A 27,277-nucleotide genomic window follows, 5' to 3' on the forward strand; every position below is an offset into this window, starting at 1 on the left:
GTGTCAGTCCAAACTGAGATGTTGTAAGTATAAAATACACACTGGATTTTAAGGACCTAATGCAAAACAAGGAATATTAAAATATCTCATTAAGAATTCTTTTGGAGACTGGGGTTGTGGCTCAGCAGTTGAGTGCCCCTGAGTTCAATACCTAGTACCAAGAAAAAAAGGAATTCTTTTGGAGGGGCTGGGATTGTAGCTCAGTAGTAGAATGCTTGCCTAGCATGTGTGAGGTACTGGGTTAATCCTCAGCACCACATAAGTGATATGTCGATCTACAACTAAAAATATATAAAATTAAAAATAATAAAATTCTTTTTGAGCAAGGCTCTAAGCAACTCAGTGAGACCCTGCCTCTAAAATAAAAAGGCTGGGGATGTGGCTCAGTGATTGAGCGCCCCTGAATTCAGTCCCCAGTACCAAAAAGAATTTTTTCTATCTAGTGTGGTGGTGCACACCTGTAAATGCAGCAACTCAGGAGGCTGAGGCAGGAGGATGGCAAGTTTGAGGAAAGTCTGGACAACTTACTAAGACCCTGTCTCAAAGTAAAAAATAAAAGAAAAATAAGTAGGGCTGGGGGATGTAGCTCAATGCTAAAGTATCCCTGAGTTCAATCTCCGGTACTACAAAAAAAATAAAAATTCCTTTATGTTGATTACCTACTATAATGATAATATTTGAGTATTAGATAAAATAAAACATTAAAATTAACCAACTTAATTAGTATTAAGTATTAATCAAATTTAAATTTGGGCTATTCTCTTTTTCTTTTTCTTTAATTTTTTTATTTTTTGGTAGTTGTGTTCTGGCTTAATTTATATTTTGTTCATTTGTTTTCCATTTTGCAGAGCTGGACATCAACCCAGGAGGACCTCACAATGCTAGGCGAGTGCTCTGCCCCCTGAACCGCACCACAGTCCCTCTTACTTATGTAACCTGGACAGTGGGTTGAGCAGCATCCGTCAAAATTCATACATCTGTCACAGAGACACAAACAGGGAAGAAAGCAAAGACGGAAGCAGAGACTCAAGTGACACACTACCAGCCAGAGAATGCCAAGGACTTCCAAGAGATGCCAGATGCTGGGAGAAGGCAGGAAGGATTTTCCCCCAGGGCCTTCAGAAGGAGCAGGACACTGAGGATACTTAGATGTCCCACTTCTGGCCTCCAAAGCAGTGAACAAAGAAACTGTGGTTTTAAACTACCGATTTTATGGTAATTTGTTATGGTAGCCCTAACAAGCTAACACATGGGCTACTAGAAAATATAAAATTACATGTGTGACTCACATTATAATTCTATCAGATATGACTGTACTAGAATTTAAAGGGAATCCACTCCCACACCCCAAGCCTTTACTATGGGCCCTAACAGTTTAGGCACACAGTAGTAGTTTCAATTCCTAAGTGGTTAAGTATATACCCCACTGAGATATCTGGGACTCCCTTGAGTTTTGTTCAGGAATTTTTTTTTTTTTTTTTTTTTTTTTGGTGCAGGGGAGTAGGATATGAAAAGTATGTACTTTCTACATTATATGCATGTACCACCGACACCTAGCAACCCAAATACACAAATTTTTTTTTTTTTTTTTTTTTTTTTTTTTCGGTTCTCGGCGGACACAACATCTTTGTATGTGGTGCTGAGGATCGAACCCGGGCCGCACGCATGCCAGGCGAGCGCGCTACCGCTTGAGCCACATCCCCAGCCCACAAAATTTTTTTAATATGTGTGGGACTTATCCGATTTACTAAAGAGGGTAAATAAGTCTTTTAAAAAACATTCAAGGGGCTGGGGCTGGGGCTGGGGCTGGGGCTGAGGCTGGGGCTCAGCGGTGGAGTGCTCGCCTAGCACATGCGAGGCCCTGGGTTCGATCCTCAGCACCACATAAAAATAAAAAGTAAAATAAAGGTATTGTGTCCAACTACAACTAAAAAAGTAAATATTAAAAAAAAAAAAAAAAAAAACATTCAATACCATTCTCCTCGACTGCCAGCAAAGCATTCTCTGCCCAGCGCTCCGAGCTATTTCTACCATGCCCTCCATCTTGGCCGCCATCTGCCCTTTCCAAGTGCTCCAGCTTGGCCACTGTTCTTTGAGATAACAGGTCTCCCTTCAAAACCTTTCCCATCTCTCTCCTTAATTAAGCATGACAGCTGCTGTCTCAGGGCACTCCCAAGGGGGCAAGTCTTGCAGCTTTAATAAAAAGTACCAGCTGAAGGACAACCTTTTAGGGAGTGCGCTGCCAAGCCAATTACTGCAGCAGCTAGCAACCTGTGCATGAGGAGGGGAAGGCTGCCCGGATGACTTCATCTCCCCCAAGAGCAAGTCTGTGCAGATGTAGCACAACCAAGAAGGAAGCAAAGAATACAGCACCACTTTCCACAGGCTAAGGATGAAAATGTTTTTGTCCCAACAGGGCCCAGGGTTAGAGGTCAAGAGAATGAAACAGACTTTGTTATAGTAAGTAGAAGCTATGATGGATGATAAGGAGGAAACGAAACTGGATAAACAAGTGGTCACAACCCAGATTACAGATGATCAAGGGGACTCACAAGTTCACTTAGCGTTAATGCGTGAGACGGGTGTGAGGATATCTGGGTGACATCCAGAGGAACAGAAGATACACAGCCAGGCTGTCCAGCAGAATTCTGTCATGCCTAAAATATTGGTCACGATTGCCGGGCAGCGAAAGTCAGTGACAGCAAAAGTCACACAACAAAAACAAGCTGTGAATCCAACATTTAGTAACACTTACCCTAAGAAAAGTATTCATATAAGTATTCTTATCATACAGTCTGTGGGAAAGGCATTAATTATTGCCACTATTCAGAGAAAAAGCTGAGGCTGTGACTTGCTTGAGATTACTCAGTCCACCCTGCAGAAGCACAGAGCATGTACAGGCAGATAAGTGACCCTGCTATGAGTGGAGAGGTCCTCACTCCATCCTCTATCTCTTGGCTCCAAATTGAACAAAAAGCATAGTATTAGTTTAAAAGTCAAGAACGAGAGCTGGGGTTGTAGGTCAATGGTAGAGCACTTGTCTAGCATTTGTGAGGTACTGGGTCTGATTCTCAGCACTACATATAAATAAATGAAATAAAAAGTCCATCAACAACTAAAAAAATATTAAAAACAAAAAAAAACTCAGGGGCTAGGTTTGTAGCTCAGTGGTAGAGCGCTTGCTTTGCATGTGTGAGGCACTGGGTTCGATCCTTAGCATCACATAAAAATAAAGATATGTGACCATCTACAACTAAAAAAAATTTTTTTTAAGTCCTGAACCAAACCCATAATTTCATATCCAGATAGCTATAATCAGATAGCTATGATCAAAGGGCAGACAACACCAGGCACAGTAGCATACACATATAATACCAGCTACTCAGGAGGCCAAAGCAAGGACATCATTTGAGGCCAGACTTAAACTGCTTCAAAATTTAAAAAAATAAAAAGGGCTGGGAATGTAGCTGAGTGGTAGAACACTTCCCTCGTTTGTGTAAGGCCTTGGGTTCAATCCCCAGTACTGGGGAAAAATTTTTAATTAAAAATAATTTTTTTTTTATTTTTAGACGTCCCCTAGGCTGGTCTTGGAACTTTCAATTCTCCTGCCTTAGCCTCCCCAATTGCTGGTATTACATGAGTGCAATACCATACCCAGCCAAAAATAAATTTTTCTCAACGCTGAGAACACAGCTCAGTGGTAGAGTGCTTGCCTAATATGAACACAGTCCTGAGTTTAATCCCCAATACCACCAAAAAAAAAAAAAAAAGGAAAAGGAAAAGGGTAGATGGTAACAAATCATCAAAGATGTAGAAAATGAGAGTCTGTAAAATTGTTGGTGCAGGTATAAATGATAAAGCCACATTGGAAAACTTTAAAAGTTAAACATAGGACTGCGAATGTAGGTACCTGGGCTCAATCCTCAGTACTGGGGGAAAAAATTCAAAACACAGCCAATGAAATCTGATAAAGAGCCTCAAAATAGGGGCTGGGGTTGTGGCTCTGGGGTGGAATGCTCGCCTGGCATGCCTGAGGCACTGGGTTCAATCCTCAGAACCACATAAATGTAAAATAAAGATATTGTGTCTACCTAAAACTAGAAAATAAATATTTTTTTTAAAAAAAAGAGCCCCAAAATAAACACTCATATATGTGGTCAGGTGATTTTGACAAGGGTGCCAAGACCAATCAATGGAGAAAGAAGCATCTTTTCAACAAAGAGAGCAGGGTAAAACTGGATAACAAGAATGATCCATTAACTCAAAATGGATCAAACTCCATGACATAAGACTGCCAACTTCAACTCTCTTAGAAGAAAACACAGGGGAAAGCTTTATGTCATTGGATTTGACAATAATGTCCTGGATATGACACAAAATGCTGAAATGAAACAGATAATATGAAATTAATCAAAAATTTAAAACTCTGCATCAAAGGACATAATCAACAGAGTGGACAGGCATCCCACAGAAGGGAAGAACATATCTACAAATGACATATTTGCAAGGAGTTAACATCCAGAATATATAAAGAATTCAACAACCAAAACAAATAACCCACAAGGCATGGTGGCACACACCTGTAATCCCAGCAACTCAGGAGACTGAGACAGAAGGATCGTGGGTTTAAAGCCAGCCTCAGCAAAAGCAAGGCCCTAAGCAACTCAGTGAGACCCTGTCTCTTAATAAAATACAACATAGGGCTAGGGATTGGCTCAGTGATGGAGTGCCCCTGAGTTCAATCCCCAGTACTTAAAAAAAAAAAAAAAAGCCAATTAAAATACAGCCAAAGGACTTGAATAGAAATTTCTCCAAAGATATACAAATAGCCAATAAATACATGAAAAGATTATCATCAATAAACATTATGGAACCTAAGTGTATAATAACAGTCAGGCAGTCATGGTGATGATACACACCTGTAATCCCAACAATTTAGGAGGCTGAGGCAGGAGGACACCCTTGGATTCAATCCCCAGTATCACCAAAAAAAAAAAAAAAAGTTAAGGGCTGAGGTTGTGGCTCAGTGGTAGAGCACTTGCCCAACATGTGTGAGGCAGTGGGTTTGATTCTCAGCACCACATATAAATAAATGAATAAAGTAATGGTCCATCAACATCTAAAAAAATATTTTTAAAAAAGGTTAAATTTTTCCAAGCATGACCCAGCAAATCCACTCCTAGGTGTCCACACAAGAGAAATGAAAACATCCACACCAAAGACAGATATTAGCAACATTATTCATAACCACCATCAAGTGGAAAAAAACCAAATGCCCATCAGTTGCTTGATGCATGAACAAAAATGTTATTTATCCATAATGGAATATTACTTGGCAATAATAAAGAATGAAGTGCTTTAAAAAAAATGAATGAAGTGCTAATACATGATAGAACTTGCATGAATCTCAAACACACTAATATGCCAGTCAAAAAAAAAAAAAAAAAGAGCACTTATTGAAGGCATAATATGCCAGTCAAAAAAAAAAAAAAAAAAAAGAGCACTTATTGAAGGCCACAGTGGCACAGGCCTGTTAATTCCCAGCTACTCAGAATATCGAAGCAGGAAGATTACAAGTTCAAGGACAGCCTAGGCAATTGCTGGAGACCCAGTCTCAAAATAAAAATGACTGGGGGATGTTGCTTAATGGTAGAGTCCTTATCTATAATGGTTAAGGTCCTGGGTTCAATTTCCAATACCAAGTTAAAAAAAAAGAAAAAGACCATATACTGTATAATAATCCCATTTATATGGATAGCCAAAAAAGGCAAATTGATATAGACAGAAAGCAGAGTCATCTGGAACTGGAGGAGGAATAGTGTCAACTGCAAATGCACACAATGATCTTTTTGAGTTGATAAAAACCTAAAAGGAGATTACAGTGATGGGAATACAACTTAACTTCCTAAAAAGTACTGATGTTTACATTTAAAACCAGAGAATTTTATGATATTTAAATCATACAGACCTCAATGAAATTGCTTAAAAAAAAAAAAAACACAAGAACTGCTAATTTTAGCAGATAAAGGAAGAAGGCAACTGTTGGGGCAAAATCCTTCATTAAGGCACCTTCACAGCTATTCTTTCTGTTTCAGCTAAGACTCTGAAAAAAGTTGCAGAAAACCAGCCAAGGTCACCAAGCCCTTCTGACTCATTCTTTTAGGCAACCGAGAGTAAACTTGGCACTTTATAATACTGAACCAAATCATGCCCATAAGTGTTGGTGTCCACCATCTTCCCTTCTTGATCATCTAACTCTATATCCTTCAGCTGAGCCTTCCCAAAAATGTGCCCACATCTCTCCTTCTTTAACTATGACCTTAACCAGAGCAAGCTCGGGAATGTGTGTCTTAAAACTGAGTATGCTCATTCATGTGCCTGCCCCCAATGAGCTTTCCTGTTTGAATATGTATAAGCTTCCAAAATAAAATCTCCTTGCTTCCTTTCCTTGAAGAGGGCACTGCTTTGGAAATAACTCCAGTGTTCTCCTTACCTGCTGCAGGCAACAAATCTTTCTCCATTCTTTTTTCTTTAGGTTCTGCTACTTGGCTTTCCACTCATGGAGATGAGTATCCATCACATTTGGCTACACTAGGGACAAATTATCACTTCAAAGATGGGATTGAGCCCACAGGAGGTGTATGCTTGTAATTCCAGACACTGCAGAGGCTGAGGCAGGAGCACCATAAATTCCTGGGCAATTTACTCAAAGTGCAAAATAAAAAGAGCTGGAGATGCAGCTCAATGATACAGTGACCCTGGATTCAGTCCCCAGTACCACACAAACAAAAGAAAGGGGCTGTGGTTACAGCTCAGTGGTAGAGCATTTGCCTAGCATGTGTGAGGCGCTGAGTTGGATCCTCAGCACCACGTAAAAATAAACAAATAAAGGCATTCTGTCCATCTACAACTACAAAAAAAAAATTTTTTTAACTTAATAAATAAATAAATAAAATGAAGGTACTGTGTCCATCTACAACTAAAATAAATAAATTTAATTTTTTTTTAAACAAGAAAAACAAAAGGAAAAAGGGGATCCGGTGTTTTGCAAAGATTCCCCAAAATACATCTCAGAATTGAGGATTATTTCTCTGCATAAATTAAGGAAACTTAATAAGCTACCATGGGATGGGGAGCAGGGGTATGGAGGTCTTCTCATGCAAAACCCAGTCCTTTGCTGATCTAAAAGAGCAAAAGAAGCTAGTGTCTAGGTGGCTGCACCTCCACTGTGTGAATTTGTCTGGGCAAAAGAGAAACAGCAAATGACAGGAATAAGTGAGTCATTAAGTAGGTTGCCCTGTTTTTAACATTAGTGGAGAGTTTGAAACAATTAAAACTTGCTAATTATAAAGACCAGTATCTCTAGTGTTCATTTTGGTCTCCTACCAAACGCCTTTGGCTTGCTGACATACAACTTTCTGGTCTTTTCATCATTCAAGCCAAATGGGAACATTTGGCTTGAATTTCTGGATAATGAATCTGGTTCCATTCCTGGAATTGCAGAATAAAATGGAAGACACAGCCTCAAGAGAGTGAGGGAGGGGAGAAAAAGCCCCTAGAAAAGAAATGGTTAAAAAGAAAGGGTGCGGCTGGGGATGAGTGGGTTACAACCTCATGAACTGGGGTGAGTGGGTTTCCTACCTCATGAACGGTTTGAATTTTCACCTTAACTGTTTACAAGTGTTGTTATTATTTTTGTGGGGGAGAGTGCTGGGGATTAAACCCAGGGGCACTTTACCTCTGAGCTATATCTCCAGCCTTTTTTTTTTTTTTTTTTTTCTATTCTGAGACAGGGTCTTGCTACACTGCTGACACTAGTCTTGAACTTTCACTCCTGTCTCAGCCTCCCCAGCAGCTGGGATTACAGGCATGCACCACCACACCCACCTCTACAAGTATTTTGAAAATGATCTTTTAATCCTATTTTAAAGCAACAATATTTTAAGTGAATTGTATGTAGCTGCAAATGAAGCAAAAATCTTGTTGGAAGTGAGTAGCTTAAAATAGTACTGATGTGATTTGGAACAGAGCTCAAACTTCAGTCTTCACAGGAATTACCTGGAGGTCTAGTCACAATGCAGATTCAGATTCCCTCAGTCTGGGGTAGAACCTGAGATCCTGTGTTTCTAAACCGGCTAATTGATAAAAAGCCACTTCTTGGAGAAGCAAAGATCTAAAAGGATACAGATGGTTTGATGGATGCAACATGTCTCTCCCTTTAGGATTAATTTAAGCTTTTCATATGCAAATTAAGTTTAAATGGCTAAGTGATCCTTTCTGAGACATAAACTCACTTTTCTACAGTGTGACAATCTTTCCAGTTCACACTGTGGTAGGTGGAAGACCAACAAACACCATAAAACTATGACTTAAAACAGATTTTACAAATCTGAGGTCTGGTGCGGTGGTGCAGGCCTGTAATCCCAGCAACTCCAGAGGCCGAGTCCAGAAAATAGCGAGTTCAAAGCTAGCCTCAGCAATTGCGAGGCACTAAGCAATTCAGTGAGACCCTGTCTCTAAATGAAATATAAAAATAGGGCTGGGGATGTGGTTCAGTGGTCATGTGCCCCTGAGTTCAATCCCCGATACCAAAAAAATAAAATAAATCTGGGGACTGGGTGGAGAATGTAGCTCAGTGGCAGAGCGCTTGCCAAGCATAAACCAACCAAGTCCTGGTTCAATTCCAGTGCTGCAATAAATAAATAAGTAATCTGGGGACTTGCCTGGTGCAGTGATGCATGCCCACAGTACCAGCAATTTGAGAAGCTGAGGCAGGAGGATCAAAACATAGAGGCCAACCCCGGCAACTGAGTGAGACCCTGTCTCAAAATTAAAAAATGAAAGTAGTTGAGGATGTAGCTTAGTGGTAGAGCAACCCTGGGTTCAATCCTTACTAACATGGGGGAAACTGGGGGGACTTGTGATCCTAATTAAAAAAACAAAGTGTAGGGGAGAGGGGGTCCCCGGGGGAGCAATGTTGCCTGGAATTGATATCAGAAACACAAGAAGAAGGAAGGAAAACAATCACCAGTGAGCTAATTGACTAGCAGTAGCATCTCTGAAGACCTTAATTAATAGTGTCATTTTGATCTGAAAAGCCACGGAGAACCACAAAAACAAATATGAGGAATATGTTCAAGGATCCAGGAGAATGGAAATCATATAATGAGAAAATGACCCAGCCCTGGTCATTCAAATGATTTTCATTCATGCTCTCCTAGCTTATTCCAATATCAAATCAAGAGAAAAATCTTTATTGCATCTGGAAGTTCTTTTGCCTGTGCTGAAGCTGAATAAGAAACTACCTTCCTTGTGCTAAATAATTAGGTCTGGGGCTTTGGGTGTAGCTCAATGGTGTAAAGGCTTGCCTAGCAAGTGTGAGATCCTGGGTTTGATCTCCAGTACTAGGAGGAAAAAGAAAAAAGAAGTCTGGTTCAATCAAAGGCCCAGAACCCTCAGGCAATATCTCAGGGGTTGGAATGACGCCAGTAGCTACCAATGGCCTGGGAGTTGGCCAGATACTTCATTATGTGGGAGTCAGCTCTCCAGGACCAAACCCAACAAGCTCCTCTCCTGAAAGAGTCTCAGGAAGTCCTGAGAGAAACCAGGGCCTATAAACTGGTGCCCTCAAGTTTATTTAGCACACACCATCTCAGACTTTTTTTATCTTTGGAGATGCCAAAGCAGTCAGCTCAGTCTTCAACACAGTGGAAAGATTTATCAAACTGCTCTGTGGGCATCAAGTTAACTCAACCAGCTGACTGACAGAATGTTTCACTCCTCAGCCTGTTGTTTTGGCACCAAGTCAAGTGGGATGAGCAAAATAATGCCTTACATGTTTGCTTCCTAGGACAGCTCATATTCTTGTGGTATCAGTCATTATCTGGGCTGATGACTCTCCAGTCCACCTAACCAGCCCAACCTGCAAAGCAGAACTTGCAGCCCACATTCCCAACTGCCTACCTCTGGCATCTCTGCCCAGAAAGTGCCTCACCAAGGCTTGCCCTCAACTCCAACACCCCCCTTTCAACCACCCTGTACCCACTCCCTGGTATTACGCTTCCTCAGCTGCTGAGGCTCAACACAGGGGTATTCAATGCCTCACAAAAAGCCATCTGAGTCTTCCTTCAGAGTTTCAGATTTACACCTTCTTCATTCGCACCACCAGGGAGGACCCTCCTTCAGGCTCTATCTGCCAATTTGAAGAAACACTTCCTCTCCTCTCCCAATATTCCCACTCCCAACACTCCACTTGACACCCTCTCACATCACTCTACTCAAAATCTCACTTAATCAATAATGTGGAGGGGAAGGGAGGGGGTAGAAAAGATGGTAGAATGAGATGGACATCATTACCCTAAGTACATGTATGAAGACACGAATGGTGTGAATATACTTTGTATACAACCAGAGATATGAAAACTTGTGCTCTATATGTGTAATATGAATTGTAATGCATTCTGCTGCCTAACAAATTGGAATAAAAAATAATTTAAAAAAAAAGGAAAAAAAGTCAATAATGTGGAGCATTTGTGTTTGATTCTTTTCAAGGCAACTGTAGACTAAGTAATCTTCTTTTTCCCTCCCAGCAGTCTAGTAGGAAAAGTAATTCAATGCTTAGTGAAGGGGTGTGGCTTGCCTGAGTTCACCCAGCTGGCAAAGAGCAAGGGACCAAGACCAACACCTAGAATCCTGCCTAGCACTCTTCAAATACAGTGTGCTTCCTCTTTCATTAAGTGTAAAGACACTTTTAGGGGCAGGAGGGATTGGGGATTGAACCCAGGGGTGCTTTACCACTGAGCTACATCCCCAGCCCATTTCATTTTTTATTTTGAGACAGGGTCATGCTAACTTGCGTAGGGCCTTGCTTAAGGTGCTGAGGCTGGCCTTGAACTTACAATTGCCTGCCTTATCTTCCAGGCACTAGAATTACACTGCACACAGCCGTAAGAAAGGACTCTTGATTCACACTCATCTCAAACCTGCTTTTCCCATGGCCTTCCCCCACATGGGTAAGTGGAACTACTATCATTTCAGTTGATCTGGACAATCCTTCACACGTTATCCCTCATTTCTGTGTTTTCCTAATCCGGTAGTGCCACAACCAACTAGGTCTTGTTCCTTGGGCTGGGGATGTGGAGTAAGTAGTAATGCACTTGCCTAGAAACGCACGAGAGCCTGGGTTCCATTCCCAGTCCTTGGGGAATAAGGGGAGTCTTGTTGCATCTACTCACATAATATGGCCCCTAAGTGACTACTTCTCACCCCCTCCACTGCTACTACCCTCCTCCAGGACACCATCAATACCTAGACTACAATAACTTCCGATTTTTCTACTTTCTCCCATACACTTTATTCTTCGGGGAGTAACCAGATGGTTTGTATTAAAATGCAAATCTGGAAGCTAGAGTTGGCATCACAGAACTGTAATCCCAGCTATCTAGGGGGTGCTGAGGCAGGAGGGTCACAAGTTCAAGCCCAGGCTAGCCAACTTAGCAAGCCGTTCACACAAAATTTTAAAACTTTAAAAAGTCCTGGGGATGTAGCTCAGTGGTAGAGGCCTTGACTAGCAACATGTGAGCCACTGAGTCCAATCCCCAGTACCAGGAGAGAAAAAAAATTCTAATCTATATTTAAACTATGGGAAACAGCCCTGACGTCCACTATAGGCAAAGAGATGAACAAATTATGGCGCTTTTGTACAACAGAATACTGCTCAGCAATAAAAAGAAAATGAACCGGTGATGAATGCAACAACACGGATGAATTTAAACAATAATCCACTGAATGAAAGAAGAGTCTATACGTGCAAGTACCATTTATATGAAAACTAACCTACACTCAAGATCAGTGGTTTTCCTGAAGGAGAAGGGACCTGCATGCTCAGTGGTAAAGTGGCTGCCTGGCATGCATGAGGCCCGGGCTTCCATCCCCCAACAGAGGGAGAAAAAGCTGAACAGCAAGGAGCAGAAAATAGTTTATCTATTATAACAGAAATGTTCTACTTCTTGACACCTATTTATCAAAACTGATTATACTGAAGATCTGGGCGTTTCACTATGTGAAAAATCATACTTCAGCAACCTGGTCTGCCGTTGCCTTCCCCACCTCCACTCCTCCACTCACCCGCTGCCCTCCTCCACCCAGCAACAGTGGCCTCCTGGCAGCCCTTCAACACGCCAAGCCCTTTCTGGCCCCAGAGACTTTGCATTCCCCACCTGGCACCCTTATCCCTCGCTGTGTGGTCATTCAGGCCTCATGGTGTCCCCTCAGCAGAGAGACCTCTCTGGGCACATGTCTGGAGGAATTCCCCCGCATTCTCATTTAATTCTCTGTTTTCATTCTCTGTGTGGCACTTACCACATTCTGTCATTTTGTTTATTGTCTGCTTCTGCTCCCAGAAAGCAAACTCTGCAAGAGTAAGGGCCCATCTGTCACTGCATCCCCAGTGCTGAAATCAACGCCTGGCACATTAAAATAACAATTTGTTGAATGAACAGAAAAAGTTCATATCGTCACTATTTTCAATTTGCAGCTATGAAACCTGAGCCCCATAAAGGGCGAGGAGCCCACCGTGGTCACACAGCCAGAACATAGATCTATGTTCTTTTGCGAGGAAAGGGGTTACTGGAGATTTAACTCAGGGGTTCTTTACCACTGAGTCATATCCCCAGCTCTCCCCCGCCCCCCCCTTTTTTTTTTTAAAGAATTTAACCTTAGCTGGGCCTGTAATCCCAGCAGCTAGGGAGCCTGAGGCAGGAGGATCACAAGTTCAAAGCCAGCCTCAGCAACTTAGTGAGGCACTTAGAAGCTCAGTGAGACCCTGTTTCTAAATTAAAAAAATACCAAAATAGGGCTGGGATGTGGCTCAGTGATTGAGCACCCCTGGGTTCAATCCTCAGTACCAAAACATAATAATTATTTAACCTTTATTTTTTATTTGTGGACCGGGTGCTATGGCACACGCCTATAATCCCAGCAGCTTGGGAGACAGAGGCAGGAGGATGGCGAGTTCAAAGCCAGCTTCAGCAAAAGTGAGGTGCTAAGCAACTCAGTGAGACCCTGTCTCTAAAAAAATATAAAATGGGGCTGAAGATGTGGCTGGCTCACGGGTCAGGTGCCCTTGATTTCGATCCCTGATACCCCCGCCCCAAAAAAAGGATATTTTTTTTTTATTTGTTTTATGTGGTGCTGAGGATTGAACCCAGTGCCTGACCCTTGCTAGGCAACTGCTGTACCACTGAGCTACAACCCCAGTCCCCCAGCCCTTTTTATTATTTTAAGACAGAGTATTACTAAGTTACTTAGGGCCTCTCAAGGCTTCTGAGGCTGACCTCCAATTTGTGATCCTCCTGCCTCAGCCTCCAGAGCACTGGGATTACAAGTACGTGCCACTGCACGCAGCTCAAACCTATGTTCTAAACCACTCTGAGATCTTCCTTCCCTTTGGTTTTGCTTCTTTGCTTGTTTTTTTTCTGTTCGCTGCACCTGAGCGGGACCTCTGTCTACACTTCTACCTGTCCCTAGCTTGTGATGGGGTTTCTGTGTCACAGACTTTATGTTTAGTAATTCACTTTAATTTTTCTTTTCTTGCATATCTGTCTTCCCAGTAATACAAGGAGCTCCTTGTGGCTTTCATTTTCTTCTACACACATAGCACAGAGCTGGGCCCAGGCACCTAACCCAGATGTATGTGTTCCCTTGGAGGTGAGGTTGACTCAGGTAGTCCTGTGGGTATGTGCAAATCCTGGGTTACATGACTCACTTTGTTATTTCAAAGTGTGCTGACCTTGGCTTCCTTGGCATTCTGCCATCCAATTTCAACACCAGCTTGTTAAAGCTGATGCAAATTAGCGCTGCCACCTTCAGTCACTGTGATATTACTTGGTTCTTGTCCCTGTACTTCTGGAACCTGCTGCATACCACACAAGCTTCCCAGAGGGCTACACAAGATGAGAGCAATGAATGGGGACTGATTACGATGGTGTGGAATTTAATAGATGCATCCCTAAACATCTTGCCCTGAGGTTACTGAAGAAATTAAATGTCCTCCTGAGATTAGACAGTATACCATTCCAAGTGGATCATTAGAGAGATTATGCACAGTTTTCCCAAAAATAACTAAGTTCATCTTCTGATGTAAAATTATGAGCCCAAATTAAACAAATTCTATTGTAGTCTTTAGTTAAAATGAACAGAAAAATAACAAAAAAATAATAAATATTTAGAAAACACACTTTAATACAAGGTTGATTTCTTTTTACTAGTTCACTAATAAAATACAAACTTTTAGAATATAGGATTAAGCTGCCTATCCCTCTAAGAAATACACATTCAAGGGAGAATGTGCATTTCTTACTTAACTCCCCAAACAATTCTCTGTCTTAAAATAGCCTGTATCCCTCCCCTTGAATGTATATCTGCTTTCCTAAATAAATCTGTATGTATCTATGGGAAAGAAAGAAAAAACATAGCATAAGACCTTTTCTCACTTTGTGGGTTTCAACTTGCAGATCTCACAGTACCTCTGTGAGAATTCCATTCTAATTTACAGAAGAGGAAACAGTGGTCACAGAAGTTCACATCATACATAAAGAGAAGGACTAAAATGTAGGCCTGACTTCTCCTTGCTCGGTCTTGTAACAGCAGTTCAGGCAGTCAGACAAGTGTGGTGGTCACCAGATCTTTATGAGCTACTAAGAACCACAGTTAGCTATGAGTAGTTGTCATGCCAGCCTTAGCTGGCAACTGCTCTACTCTGCTCTGGATCACATGGCTAGTGTCTAAACCTCTCGGAGCCTGTTTTCTCATCTTTAAGACATGATTTCCTTTCCTCCAGTCCCACAAAGCCTCTGAATGGAAAATGAACCTTTTATTCAACGAATACTGAGTGCCTTCTATATGCAAGGTGTAGACCACATAGAATATGAAGTAAACCCAATACCCTACTTTGTGGGAGGCTTCTACTCTCATAAGGGAAGTAGAAAAGAAATCATTTTAAAAGTATATGATTTTCAGGGCTGGGGATATAGCTCAGTTGGTAGAGTGTTTACCTCGCATGCACAAGGTCCTGTATTCAATCCCAGCACACATATATATATGATTTCCAACTATTGATAAATGCAGTAAAGGAAAATAAAATGATTTCAGATTGATGGACAGGGTGCTGCTATTTGAGATAGAGGTGGAAGAGGGGAACAGGAGTGATTCTCTGATAAACTGGACTTGAAAACAGACCAGAAAAAGGTTTGACAAGAAAACACAGAAGTACTCAGAGGAGAAAAATGTGCAAAGCAGGTATCACAGACAAAAGTTTGCTCAGAATGACAAAGGAGGGGCTGGGATTGAGGCTTAGTGGTAGAGGACTTGCCTCAAACGTGTGAGGCAGTAGGTTTGATCCTCAGCACCACATAAATAAAGGTATGGTGTCCACCTACAACTAAAATTAAAAAAAATTTTAAATGACAAAGGATTCAATTCTATTTCTATTAAAACTGAGGGATAAATTGCCATAAGAAGTTTGATTAGAGCTGGGCATAGGGGTACATGCCTGTAATCCCAGTGACTCGGGAGACTGAGGCAAGAGGATTGCAATTCCCAGGCCAGCCTGGGCAAGTTAGAGACCCCGCCTTAAAATGAAAAATAAAAAGGGCTGGAGATATAGCTCAATGACAGAGTTTCCTTGGATTCAATTCCCAGTACTGAAAAACATAAGTCTAAACAGGAGCTACCTAAGCAGAAATCTTCTAAAGTGGCCTCTACTATAGAATGAAATGTTAAAAGAATAAATAAAGGGCAATAGGTATAATACCCCATGCTTATACACGCTCTCAATTCAAAGATGAAAATCCCATTTGGCTAAATATATCAATTACAGAAAAGATTGATTTACAGGTGGATGGTTCACAGGACTCTGTTAAATAAAAAGCTTGTCTTTATATATTCAATACTAGTTTCCTGGGATGCAGATGCTACCAAAAAACTGAGAGGAGATGAACAATAATCTGTTTCTCACTGCCATTTCTGGGGATAAGGTGGCATTAAGTGGCCTCCAAGACAGCTCTGGAGAAGATGGAGATGACTGTTCTCTTTCCAATATCTCCATCCACTAGACCAATATCACAGAAGTGTTACTAGCCCTGGACCTCTGTGGACTAGGTTCCGGCCAGCCTTTCAGGAAACCTGCCATCATTCCTAACATATGGATCCACACAGCCTGCAGAATACAATGTGTAACAATCCTAGTCATCTTCCAGAACAAGGGCACTGGTAGTAGGACATGATATTTACCATTTGGGGACTCACCAATACAGACTCCAGGGAGAAGGAACTGTGCAGGCTGAACATTCCACCAACTGTGATATCATCACCGCCTGCCCCACCTCCCCTCCTTCTGCCTGGCTATCATTCCGTTCTTTATTTACATCTGTTTGGCCAACTCCACACTGATTTCTTGTCCACATTCCTGCCTACGTGGGCTCTTCCCAGCATACCTAAGTTCCAAATTCCCATTCTTTCTTTCAAAAGTTTAACTAAAATCTATTGTATTACATCCTTCACAGCCATCGACTCCATCGTCAACAATGGCTGACCGTTTTTAACTTGTTTTTTTAATTTGAAAACACGTGTCTTTGCAAACTACTGCTACACACAACAGCATGGCTGCATCTCACGGGCATAAGGTTGAAAGAAACCAGACACAATGCATTCATACCATATGATTCCATTTATGTGACATGTAAGAACAAATGAAACTCATCTCTAGTAACAGAAGTCAGAATAAGGGTTACCAGGGATAGGGAGGGGGCACAAGGGAACCCTCTGAGGTTCTGGAAATGTCCCATAAATATGGCTTTATCTGGCGCCAGTGGTGCAGATGTCCACATTTGTAACAATTCTATGAGCTATTAACCTAGGACTTGAGTACTTTATTGTATGCATAATAAACTTGAAAGTTTTTTTTTTTTTTAATGACTTTCCTTTTGATGCTGCTGTGCATACAGTCCTAAATAGAGCTATTTGGGGATCTCTAAAGCTTCAGGATAGTCAATTCTTTACCTTCCTGACACAATTGACACCTTCTGCAGCCTGAGTAGGTATGTCTTTCATCTTCGCTCAACAGGGAATTCTATTGGGCCATGCCAGTGATCAGTCTTGATTGTCAGCTTTAAAACAATCAAGAGCATGCATATGACTGTCCTGGGTTGGTACTACAGAATGCTTACTGTGCAGGCCATAAAGTATCAGTGGCCTAGAAAAGCCTTTGAACATACTTTTCAATAGGAAGACAATAAATGTTAAAGCACACAATGACTGAAGTAAATGGAATTCTCTCCGGAAACCATTAGGAAAACAAATCCCCCCCACCCCATTAGGAAGTTTTGAAGGAAGAGGAAAAATGGTGCACTTTAGAAAGGGGACGTATGTGGGTCAGTGCTCTCCTGAGCAAACACTGAAGCCTGAGGAAGTCACTAACCTCTCTGGGTATCAGTTCACTGCTAGTAAAACGACCTGCCTTACCTTCCTCTTACCCCAGGTAGAAGAATCAAATGACCCGAGATACAACACTTTGCAAAAGATGAACTGTTGATACCAATGGAACACTTTTAAAAATGAAAGAGATGTTTGTGGAATGCTCAGGTTCCCAGAACTTTCACGTATGCTAGACTATCTAATCTTCAAAATAGTCAATAAGCTTGCTCCTTGACTCCCACTTCACCAAAGAGGGAACTGAAATAGGGCAGTTAAGTGACCACCCAAGGTATCCAGCATGAGGGGTAGGGGGCTGGCAGAAAGATTCCCTGGAGTTTTTCACCAGATTCTTCTGACTGTTTAAATTAGATGACCACAGCAAAAAGGCACAGAGCTCCAAGAGTAGGGAACGTGACAAGTCTTTCTAAATAGCCACCTTTCTCTCAAGGAGAAGGCAACTAAATCAGAATCCACAGAACACTGAATATCCAAGTTTTAGAGGCACTGAAGTGAGTATTCAGATCTTTCTTCTGAAAAGCAAATATGATAACTCTTCCAATATTGCTCACTTAAGTGTGCGCCTCTTCAGGCACGGTGGTGCACACCTGTAATCCCAGCTGAGGCAGGAGGACCACAAGTTCTAAACCAACCTCGCAAGTCAGCAAGAGCCTGTCTCAAAATAATTTTTTTTGGGGGGTGTACTTGAAAAGAGTTGTGGTTGAGCACTCCTGAGTTCAATCCCAAGTACAGAGAAAAATAAGAAAATGAAGGGGGGAGGGAGAAAAGAAAGGAGGCGGAAGGCGGAAAAAAAGAAGAACTGAAAAAGTCAGACTATTGATTTATTTGAATTACAATGTGAACAAGCAACTGAGTTTAAATCTGCCAGGTAGTTTTAAAAACAAACAAACAAAAAACCTTAAAGGGTGCTACATCACAAGTTGCTATTTGCAAGCACTTGCTTCCTAAAATGAAAGTGTCTTCAGATTTTGTTCTGCTGTGCCCTGTAAACTAATTTCTCAGGTACATAAAACTACAGATTGCAACCTGAAAGCTTTTCAGGCTTGAATTTTAATCTTCCTTGGAATGTTGTAAGACCACACAATTAATTATGGATCTCTTTCTCTCAGGCCTCCCCCACCCATCCAGGCTTATCCCACCACCAACACCACTCCTTTACCAGGAATTGAACCCAGAGGCACTCTACCTTTGAACTACATCCCCAAACTTTTTTTAAGTTGCAGGTGGACACAATATCTGTATTTATTTATTTTTATGTGCTGCTGAGGATTCAACCCAGTGCCTCACACATACTAGGCAAATGCTCTACCACTGAGCCACAACCTCAGCCCCTCCAACCATTTATTATTTTTTATTTTGAGTCAGGGTCTTGCTAAGTTGCCCAGGCTGGCCTCAAGTTTGACATCCTCCTGCCCCAGCCTCCACCCACTCCTCCAGATATGTTTGCTTTATATTCAGTATCTTCCCCACATTATTAGGGCTGTCACATTAACAATTTTTATTCATGATCGTTTTATATCTCAGGCCTTTTGTAGTGTTCCTGCCCAGTGAAACATTTTTCTGTGCATGCTGGGCTCTATGATACTTAGAGCCTTTTAGAGAAGTCACAGCATGAAATAATTGTACACTATAGATTTATGTAGCTACAGGCTGATCTTTTAAAACAACATTTTATCTACCTTACTCTGGTTTGTATCTTGCTGTAACAATACTAGCTGTATAAAGAGTCTCCAAAAAGATATTTTTAATTTGCTTTCTGTCTGCAAATCAATAATCAACTGATACAAAATATCACCTTAAAAAGCTGGCTGGAGGAGGCTGGAATGTAACCCAGAGTTAAAGTGCTTACCTAGTAGCCTGAGGCCCTGTGCCCCATTCCCAGCACTGGAAAGAGAAAAGAAAGAGGGAAACAGTAGCAGAAGGGGGAAGGGAGGCTAAAGCAGGAGGATCACAAGTTCAAAGCCAGACTCTGCAATTTGGCAGAGCCCCAAGCAATTTAGCAAGATGCTGTCTCAAAATAAAAAAATAAAAAAGACACTTTGGGGAATGTGGCTTAAGTGAATCGCCCCTGGGTTCAATCCCCAGTACCAAAAAAGAAAAAGGAGTGGGTATAAAGAAAGGAGAAGGGGAGAGAAGGAGAGAGAAGAAGAAAGAAAAAGGGGGAAATTTGACAGGACCATACTTTTAGGGGGAATGGAAGTTTTTAGCAAGGGACTGGGAGCAAGGTGTGGAGGCTCACACCTGTAATTTTAACTACTCAGGAGGCTGAGGCTGAAGGATCACAAATTCAAGGCTGCTATGGGCCTCTGGCTCCATAGAGATTCTATCCTGCAGATTCTATAGTCCACATTACTTTTTTAGATCAAAACCTTTACTGGGATTGAACCCAAGTAAATGTTTTATCACTGAGCTATGTCCCAGCCTAAATTGTTATTTTTTAAGTGAAGACTAATTTTATAGTTTTGTGCCCCTGTAACTCTCTAAGTGTTGCACTCAGCCTAGTACCTAAGCAAGCAGACTCTCCACAAATGCTTGGTGACCACAGACTGATACACATAAGGTCTCAAGCTGTTTGTCACTATGAACACTGTATTTTTTTAATATATATATTAAATATATAAACATATTTTTAAAATATATATTATTTTATATATATTATATAATATATATTATACATATTTTAATGTATATTAAATATATATATATTTTTTAGTTGTGGGTGGACACAATACATGTATTTATTTTGATGCAGTGCTGAGGATCAAACCCAGTGACTCATGCATGCTAGGCGAGCACTCTACCACTGAGCCACAATCCCAGCCCAGGTCCTGTATTTCTTATTTTGAGACAGGGTCTCACTAAGTTGCTTAGCGCCTCACTGAATTGCTGAGACAGGGCTTGAACTTGTGAGCCTCCTGCCTCATCCTCCCAAGCTGCTAGGATTATAGGTGTATGCCACTGCACCCAGCTCTGGACAGCCCTCTTTAAATCCTCAGTTACGTCATGAGAGCATCATTCCCACTTCACAGACAAGGAAAGGCAGGCTGAGGTGAAGTCCTTGTCCAAGATCACACTCTGCTGGACATACAAAAATTGCTAACTCAGATTAGTATGAAGTAACTTTAAACCCATATTTTTAGCTACTATACCCCTGTTGCACCCCCACCCCACCCCCACCCCAGTGTATGACCTATTCCTTTGGGAAGGGTCAATCAATGGGTTTGTTTTTTAAGTTAATAGGTTACTTACATTTAATTCAAGGAGATTTGGATTTGGGGTTTTCATATATTCACTTGAAGTTTCTTTTAAATTTTTGTTTTGTTTTGTTACCAGGGATTGAACACAGAGGTTCTTTACTAGGGAGCTAAATCCACAGGTCCCTTTTTTTAAATTTTTATTTATTTATTTATTTTTTAAAGAGAGAGTGAAAGAGGAGAGAGAGAGAGAAATTTTTTTTAATATTTATTTTTTAGTTTTTGGCAGACACAACATCTTTGTTTGCATGTGGTGCTGAGGATCGAACCCAGGCCGCACGCATGCCAGGCGAGCACGCTACCCCTTGAGCCACATCCCCAGCCCCGAGACAGGCTCTTTTTAAACTGCTTAAGACCTCCCTAAATTGTAAGGCTGGCCTTGAACTTGTGATCTTCCTGCTTCAACCTCCCCTGAGGGGATTCATGACAACCACCACACCCAGTGATGTTTCTTCTAAAACATTCAAAACATAATCCCAAAGTATGCCTATAATCCCAAAAACTGGAGGCTCAAGTCTGAGGCCAGGAAGGGACAGGAAGACTTCAAGTTTGAGGCCAGCCTGGACAACTTGAGGAGACCCTGTCTAAAAAAAAAAAAAAGAAAGTTAGGGATGTAGCTCAGTGATAAAGTGCCCCTGGGTTCAATCTGCAGTTAATATAATAACAACAACAGGTTGGATATGTAGCTTAGTGGTAAAGTGTCCATGGGTTCAATCCCCAGTACCAAAAAAAAAAAAAAAAAAAAAATGGTCCCACCAACACATACAGGATACCTAGAATTGCCCTCCATGAAAAATCTCCTTCAACCAATTGTCAACAAGTAGTCACACCAAAATTTCACATCTAACCCCTAACAGTTAATTATTTCCTCCATTTTCTGTTCTCTAGTCCAGTCACTTGGCCAATAACCACATCACATAGAGTCTATTCAGAGGTTCTAATAAACACATATCAAATAATCAAACTTACTTACAAATCACCATAAAACCACCAGGAAGGAAGAGTACAGAGCAGTCTGAGTAATTTCTAATGGAAAGGCTGACCAGGGGGGTAAACAGAGAAGGCAAGCAATCAGACATGTGCAGAAGAGTCAGTCGGGAGTTAACTCTGGTTTGGATTTGGGGGTTTGGTTGTTGTCATTGTTTTGTTGCTGGTGACTGAACCCCCGGGCTCTGCACATGCTAGGCATATGATCTATCACCAAGCCCCAGGAGTTCCTTTTAAAGTGAGGTGAGAAGAGTTTGCAGTGCCCGTGAACAATGTGTGCAAAGGCCCTGAGATGAAAGGGAACCATGGACTCCAGGCCCTGAAAAAGGGCCAGGGAGAACAGTGGCCATATAAGGCCTGGTGGACCCCAGGAAACAATCTCAAGGATCTGAGGAAGAGACACAAGATTGTCAGACCAGCATTGTGTCACACACAAGCAAAAATGACCCTCTGAGGCAACCTTTGCCAGGACACAGTTCAAAGAACTCTACTCTGGATCCTGCAAAACAAGTTTGTTTGTTTTTTTTTCATTTCTTTCTTTCTTTTTTGTCCCCCCTCCCCCTCTTTCTGGGGCGTGGCATTCCACCCTGGCTGTGAACTAGCTCCCTTCTTTTTTGTTTTGTCTGTGAAGTTTAAAGGCCATATCTTTGATCAGGTCTGGTACTTGTTTTCCTTCCAATAACCCCTAGTAAACTACATCTCTTTCCAGATCCCACCTCTAACCTCTCTACTCTCTTTCCAACTTGCCAAGGGGCTATGGCAAACTGTATAACAATCTGTTATCTGGGGCCTGCTATAGCAACTGTGGTGACAGGCTGAGAAAGAACCTCAGATTCTGCACTCTCAGAGACTCACCATACCCAATCAAGCCCAATTAAAAAAAAAAAAAATGTTGGGCCCACACCTGCAATCCCAACAAGTCCAGAGGTAGAAGAATCACAAGTTCAACACCAGGTTGATCAACTTAGTGAGACATTGACTTAAAATAAATTGTAGAAGGGGCAGAGGGGTGTAGCTCCATGGTAGAGCAGCCCTGGGGTTCAACCCCCCAGTACCACAAAAAAAAAAAAAAAAAACTGAGATGTCATTCCTCAATTTAAGAGTCCTGGATTCCCCAGCACCCACTTGGCCACACAACAGCCCTCCCAAACCAGGGACTCCTGGCAATGGAGGCCTGGCTTGGGTTGGCCCAGCTCCAAGCTTACAGATCTGCTTTCAGTTTCTTCACTACAAGAAGTTTTACCCCACCCACCCTGCACTGCCAAGAGTCCTCAGCAGCAAATGACACTTCCTCTAGGAAGTCATTCCTATACTACCCATGCCTCTAAAATATGAGCTGCCCTGCTCAGAGTCCTTACACCACTCCAAGAAAGTTGTGTTGTGTTTGTTTGTTTGTTTGTTTTTTTGGTACTACGGTTTGAACTCAGGGGCACTCAACCACTGAGCCACATCCTCAGCCCTTGGTTTGTATTTTATTTAGAGGCAGAGTGTCACTCAGTTGCTTGGCGCTTTAATTTAATGAGGCTGGCTTTGAACTCAGCAACCAAGCAGGGATTACAAGTGTGACCACCACAATAGGCTCAAGTAAGTTTTTTCTTCTTTCTTTTTTTTTTTTTTTTTGGCAGTGCTAGGGATTGAACCCAGGGTTTTGTGCATGCAAGGCAGGCTCTACCAACTGAGCTATATCCCCAGCTCAATTAAGTTTTTTCTAAACTTCATTGTAATTGGTCCACTGTCTTCCTCCCTACAACTTCAACACACACATCTACACAAGCATCTCCATAACAGATCCTGAGTGTCACAGGCCAACCACACACCAAGCACAATGCCTGGCAACCAGTTGAGACCCCTCAAAATATTTGTTGAATAAATCAGCTAGTAAAAATTGACCCATTCAGGGGCTGGGGATGTGGCTCAAGCGGTAGCGCGCTCGCCTGGGATGCGTGCGGCCCGGGTTCGATCCTCAGCACCACATACCAACAAAGATGTTGTGTCCGCCGAGAACTAAAAAAAATAAATATTAAAAAAATTCTCTCTCTCTCTCTCTCCCCTCTCTCACTCTCTCTTAAAAAAAAAATTGACCCATTCAATTGCTCAGCAGCAGAGAGGCCATTAATAAGAGAGGTTTTCCCTTCTGTGAGTTGAGTTGAGAATGTGAACAGGAAACTCAAGTCAAAAACTTTAGAAGAGATGCTTCATCTCACTCATGGAAATCTTAATACATGGAAGGTGTGTGAATGTGTGTGTCTCTTCCCTGCCTCAATGAAGGTCAAATATATGCATGGTTTTAGATACAACCAAAACTTCAGAAAGTTCTCAGAAATTAAGGTAACAGCAGGCAGCAGGAAGAAGAGGTGCAGGTGATAGGAAATCAATAAATTTAAAAATAAAGCAAAGGCAGAAACACTGAGCTGACTCAGTTCTTACACTAGCCCACTGTGGCCATCAAGTAATTGAATGCACTCTTGATTCTACGCAGAGTTTTCCCTTCTGCCTGTTACACTTTCCGGTCCTCTTTTCATTAATCTAATGCCTTTTATAACCAACTCCTGGGCTTCCACCTTCTTTGGGAAGATACTCCCCACTTGATCTTTTTTGCATTCCTTCTTCAGAAATACCAACTGTGTGGCATCATTATTTCACAGTTCCCAATTTCTCAGCTGAATTCAGAAGGAACTAGTAATATATTGTCCAGGTATGAATAAAGATCTTGCTACACAGAAGGCAGTCAGAGAACTAGCAAAGTTTCACCTGGGAGTTTATTAGAAATGCAGATCATCAGCCCCACCCCAGACTTTCAGATACAAAGTCAGCATTAGGACCGGCTTCCCAGCTGATTCTCATGCATATTAGTTTGAGAAGCCCTGGGCTAGATCCTCTATTCACTCCACAAAGGTTAAATGAGCAAAGATAGGAGGACAAAGTAAAAGCTCAACATTAGGCAATGCTGTGGAAAAAGGGTAAGCACAAGCATTCAGCTACCATTAAGAGTTCCTGTAAATACCAAAAGCATCCCCACCAGGGAGACATTCTAGCAGGACTAATAATCGGCACACCAAAATTCCAAAGTGCCACTGCAGCACAGTTTTGGGAATATGGAATGTATGAACTTGACCCTGTTTGCAGCAGGCGGGAAGAATAGATGGGAGGTGTGTGTGTGTGTGTGTCTTCCCTGCCTCAGCCACAGGCCGCAGGAGCTGACAAGGCCAAGTCCCCGCCCCCCTCAGCTGTCACCCTGTCAAAACAAAGCCGCTGCTGACAGCGCAGGGCCAGTCCACCCCGCGGCCTCGGGCAATCTCCTATCTCAGGAGCAAAGCCCTCACAACTGGATCTGCAGCTGGGGGCCACAGGGTGCCTAGAACTGGCATGGAGAGGAGATGGCAAGAAATGTGTCCTCAAACTGAGCAGTAGCGCTCGCCACGCTGGGCTGTCACCTTGCCAAATCCTGTTTACACCCCGAGCAGCTGGGACGGCGCTTTAACTAAACAAGTAATAATACAATAATGACAGGGCTGTCACCGCGCGCCGAGGCCTCCAGGCGCCACAGGACCCTCGCCTCAGGCCATGCCCACCTACCCACCAGCATGTTCCTCCCTTTCGCTTTCCCAATGCTCCGAAGTCCAAGACCTTCTCCGCCCTCACTCCTAGAACCCAGCTCCTCCCAGTAGGAGTAAGGCTAGAGGTCGAACGTAGAGAGGACCGCTCAGATCCCCCCAAAAGATGTTATCCCAGCTTTGGTTAGTACGCCACACTAAATACGGATCCACTCCCGTCAAAGTGGCTCCGGCGAGCTCCTACAAAGCAACAAAGCCCCAGGGTAGCCCGGGAACTGGACTACCCGAGGCTACTCTTTCCACGGGGTTGAAATGAAGCTCTCTCCTTCTGGGTGAATCCCCTTCTTCCAACCCAACGAGACTCTCTTATCCGAGAAGCAGCTAATTGCGCGCGGGCGACAGCAGCACTTCCGCGGTGCAGCGGCCCCAGGCGGGAGGCGGGAGACTGGAGGCGGGAGGCAGAGGTGGGGGCGGGGGGAGGGGCGGGGGTCCCGCGGGCCGGGCCCCTGGCCCCCAACTGCGGTCTGGGAGCGCCGAGCGGGTACCTTGCAGGCGGAGTACACTCCGAGTTTCTCCAGTTTCTTGGCCCGCGGGGCGGAGCGCAGCTGAGCCTTCTTCACCGCGATCCGGGCCGAGCCACCGCCTCCCGGTCCTTCGGCCGTGCCCGCCGCAGCCACTGCTGTCGCCGGACCGCAGGCGCCCGAGCCCCCGGCGGCGGCGGCGGCGGCACAGGGGGAGCCCTGCGGCGGCGCGGGCGGCAGCGCTGCGGGCGGAGGGGGCAGCGCCCCGGCCCCGGCCCCTGCCCCGACTCCCGCCCCGCAGCCGCCCGGCCCGGCCCCGCCAGCCTCGGACATGCCGCCCCAGAGCACGGCAGGAGGCGCGAGTGTCAGGCGCCGCCGCCGCCAGGGTCTCCCGCTCGGGCTTTGGTCGTCGGGAGCGCGAGACCCTCCCCCACGCCCTCCCGCCCCCTGCGCCCACCCCCCTCCCCGCCCCCGCCCGCCCCCGCGCGCCGCTCGCCCGCCCGCCCGCCCGCTCCGGCCGCGGCCCGCGCGCTGAGGGTGGCGGCGGCGGCGGCGGCAGCTGCTCCCCGAGGAGGGAGGGGACTAGCGGCTCCGCGGCCGCCGCCGCCACTGCACACCTCCTCCCCCGGTTCTCCTCCCCGGGGCTCTGCTCCGCGCCCTGGCCGCGGACATGTTCCTCGGGGCTGCGGACCGGCGGTGCGCACGGGCGAGTGCCGGCCTCCGAGTGTGCGCCGGGCCGGGAGGCCCCAGCCGCCTCTTTTCCGCCGCCCGCGGGTGTGCGCCCCCAGCCCGGGAGTCCCTACACCTAGCGCTCGCCCGCCAGGGGGCGAGGCCAATCCCCGGGTGTGGGTGAGAGTGAAGATGAGGGTGGGGGTAGGGGCTGGAGCCCAGGCACCTGCTGATCTCCTCCCCCCACCCCCGCCGCTCTGCGCCCCCTCCCTCAGCGGACCCGCACTCGCAAGCCCTAGAGAGGGAGGACCTCCCAGTCACTCGTCCTTCCACTCGGTTCCACCCTCTCTCCGAGCGAAGACAACTTCCTCCACCCTAGCGGGAGCCCGAGGAAAAAAATATTTTTGAAAAATACCCGTCCATGCTAATCCTTTTCTTTGTTGCTAATTCACCAAAATAAAGGCGTAATGTTTTCCTGGTCTCTTTTTAAATACTTTTCTGTCCAACTTTTTTTTATTGTTATGATTTAAGAACGCTTTCTTTCCGTAACAAGTTCTGGATCAAATCTGTCAAAAGAGGAGAAGGACTCAGAATATATTCTGTAATTTTTGTTTGAAAGTGTCGGTTGCTAACAGAACGACTGTCTAAAAGCATTGTCAAAATAAAAACTACGCGCAGTGGAAAGTTTGAACACAGCAAGTTGAACAGGGTTCGTCTCGGATTGGTAGGATTATAATCTGCTCTTTTCGTAAGTATTAAATAGTTTCAAAATTGATACCACAATGCATATTAGCCAGAGAGA

The 27,277-nt window shown here is 43.7% G+C and overlaps 1 protein-coding gene across 8 annotated transcripts in view; it reads right to left on the bottom strand.

The window, feature by feature from the left end:
* Positions 1-26,272, bottom strand: part of KAT2B (lysine acetyltransferase 2B) — a 115,546-nt gene extending 89,274 nt beyond the window's left edge. For all 8 annotated transcript variants that reach the window (XR_014020968.1, XR_014020969.1, XM_081285326.1 and 5 more), the window contains exon 1: positions 25,831-26,272. Coding sequence is in view for 6 of the 8 variants with exons in the window: in XM_081285326.1 (XP_081141452.1) it covers positions 25,831-26,139 (309 nt within the window). In the remaining 2 variants the exon portion in view is untranslated. The remainder of the gene's footprint in view (positions 1-25,830) is intronic.
* Positions 26,273-27,277: the final 1,005 nt, after the last annotated feature.

This window comes from Spermophilus citellus (assembly GCF_964194105.1).
Source record: "Spermophilus citellus genome assembly, chromosome: 3".
Taxonomy (NCBI): domain Eukaryota; kingdom Metazoa; phylum Chordata; class Mammalia; order Rodentia; family Sciuridae; genus Spermophilus; species Spermophilus citellus.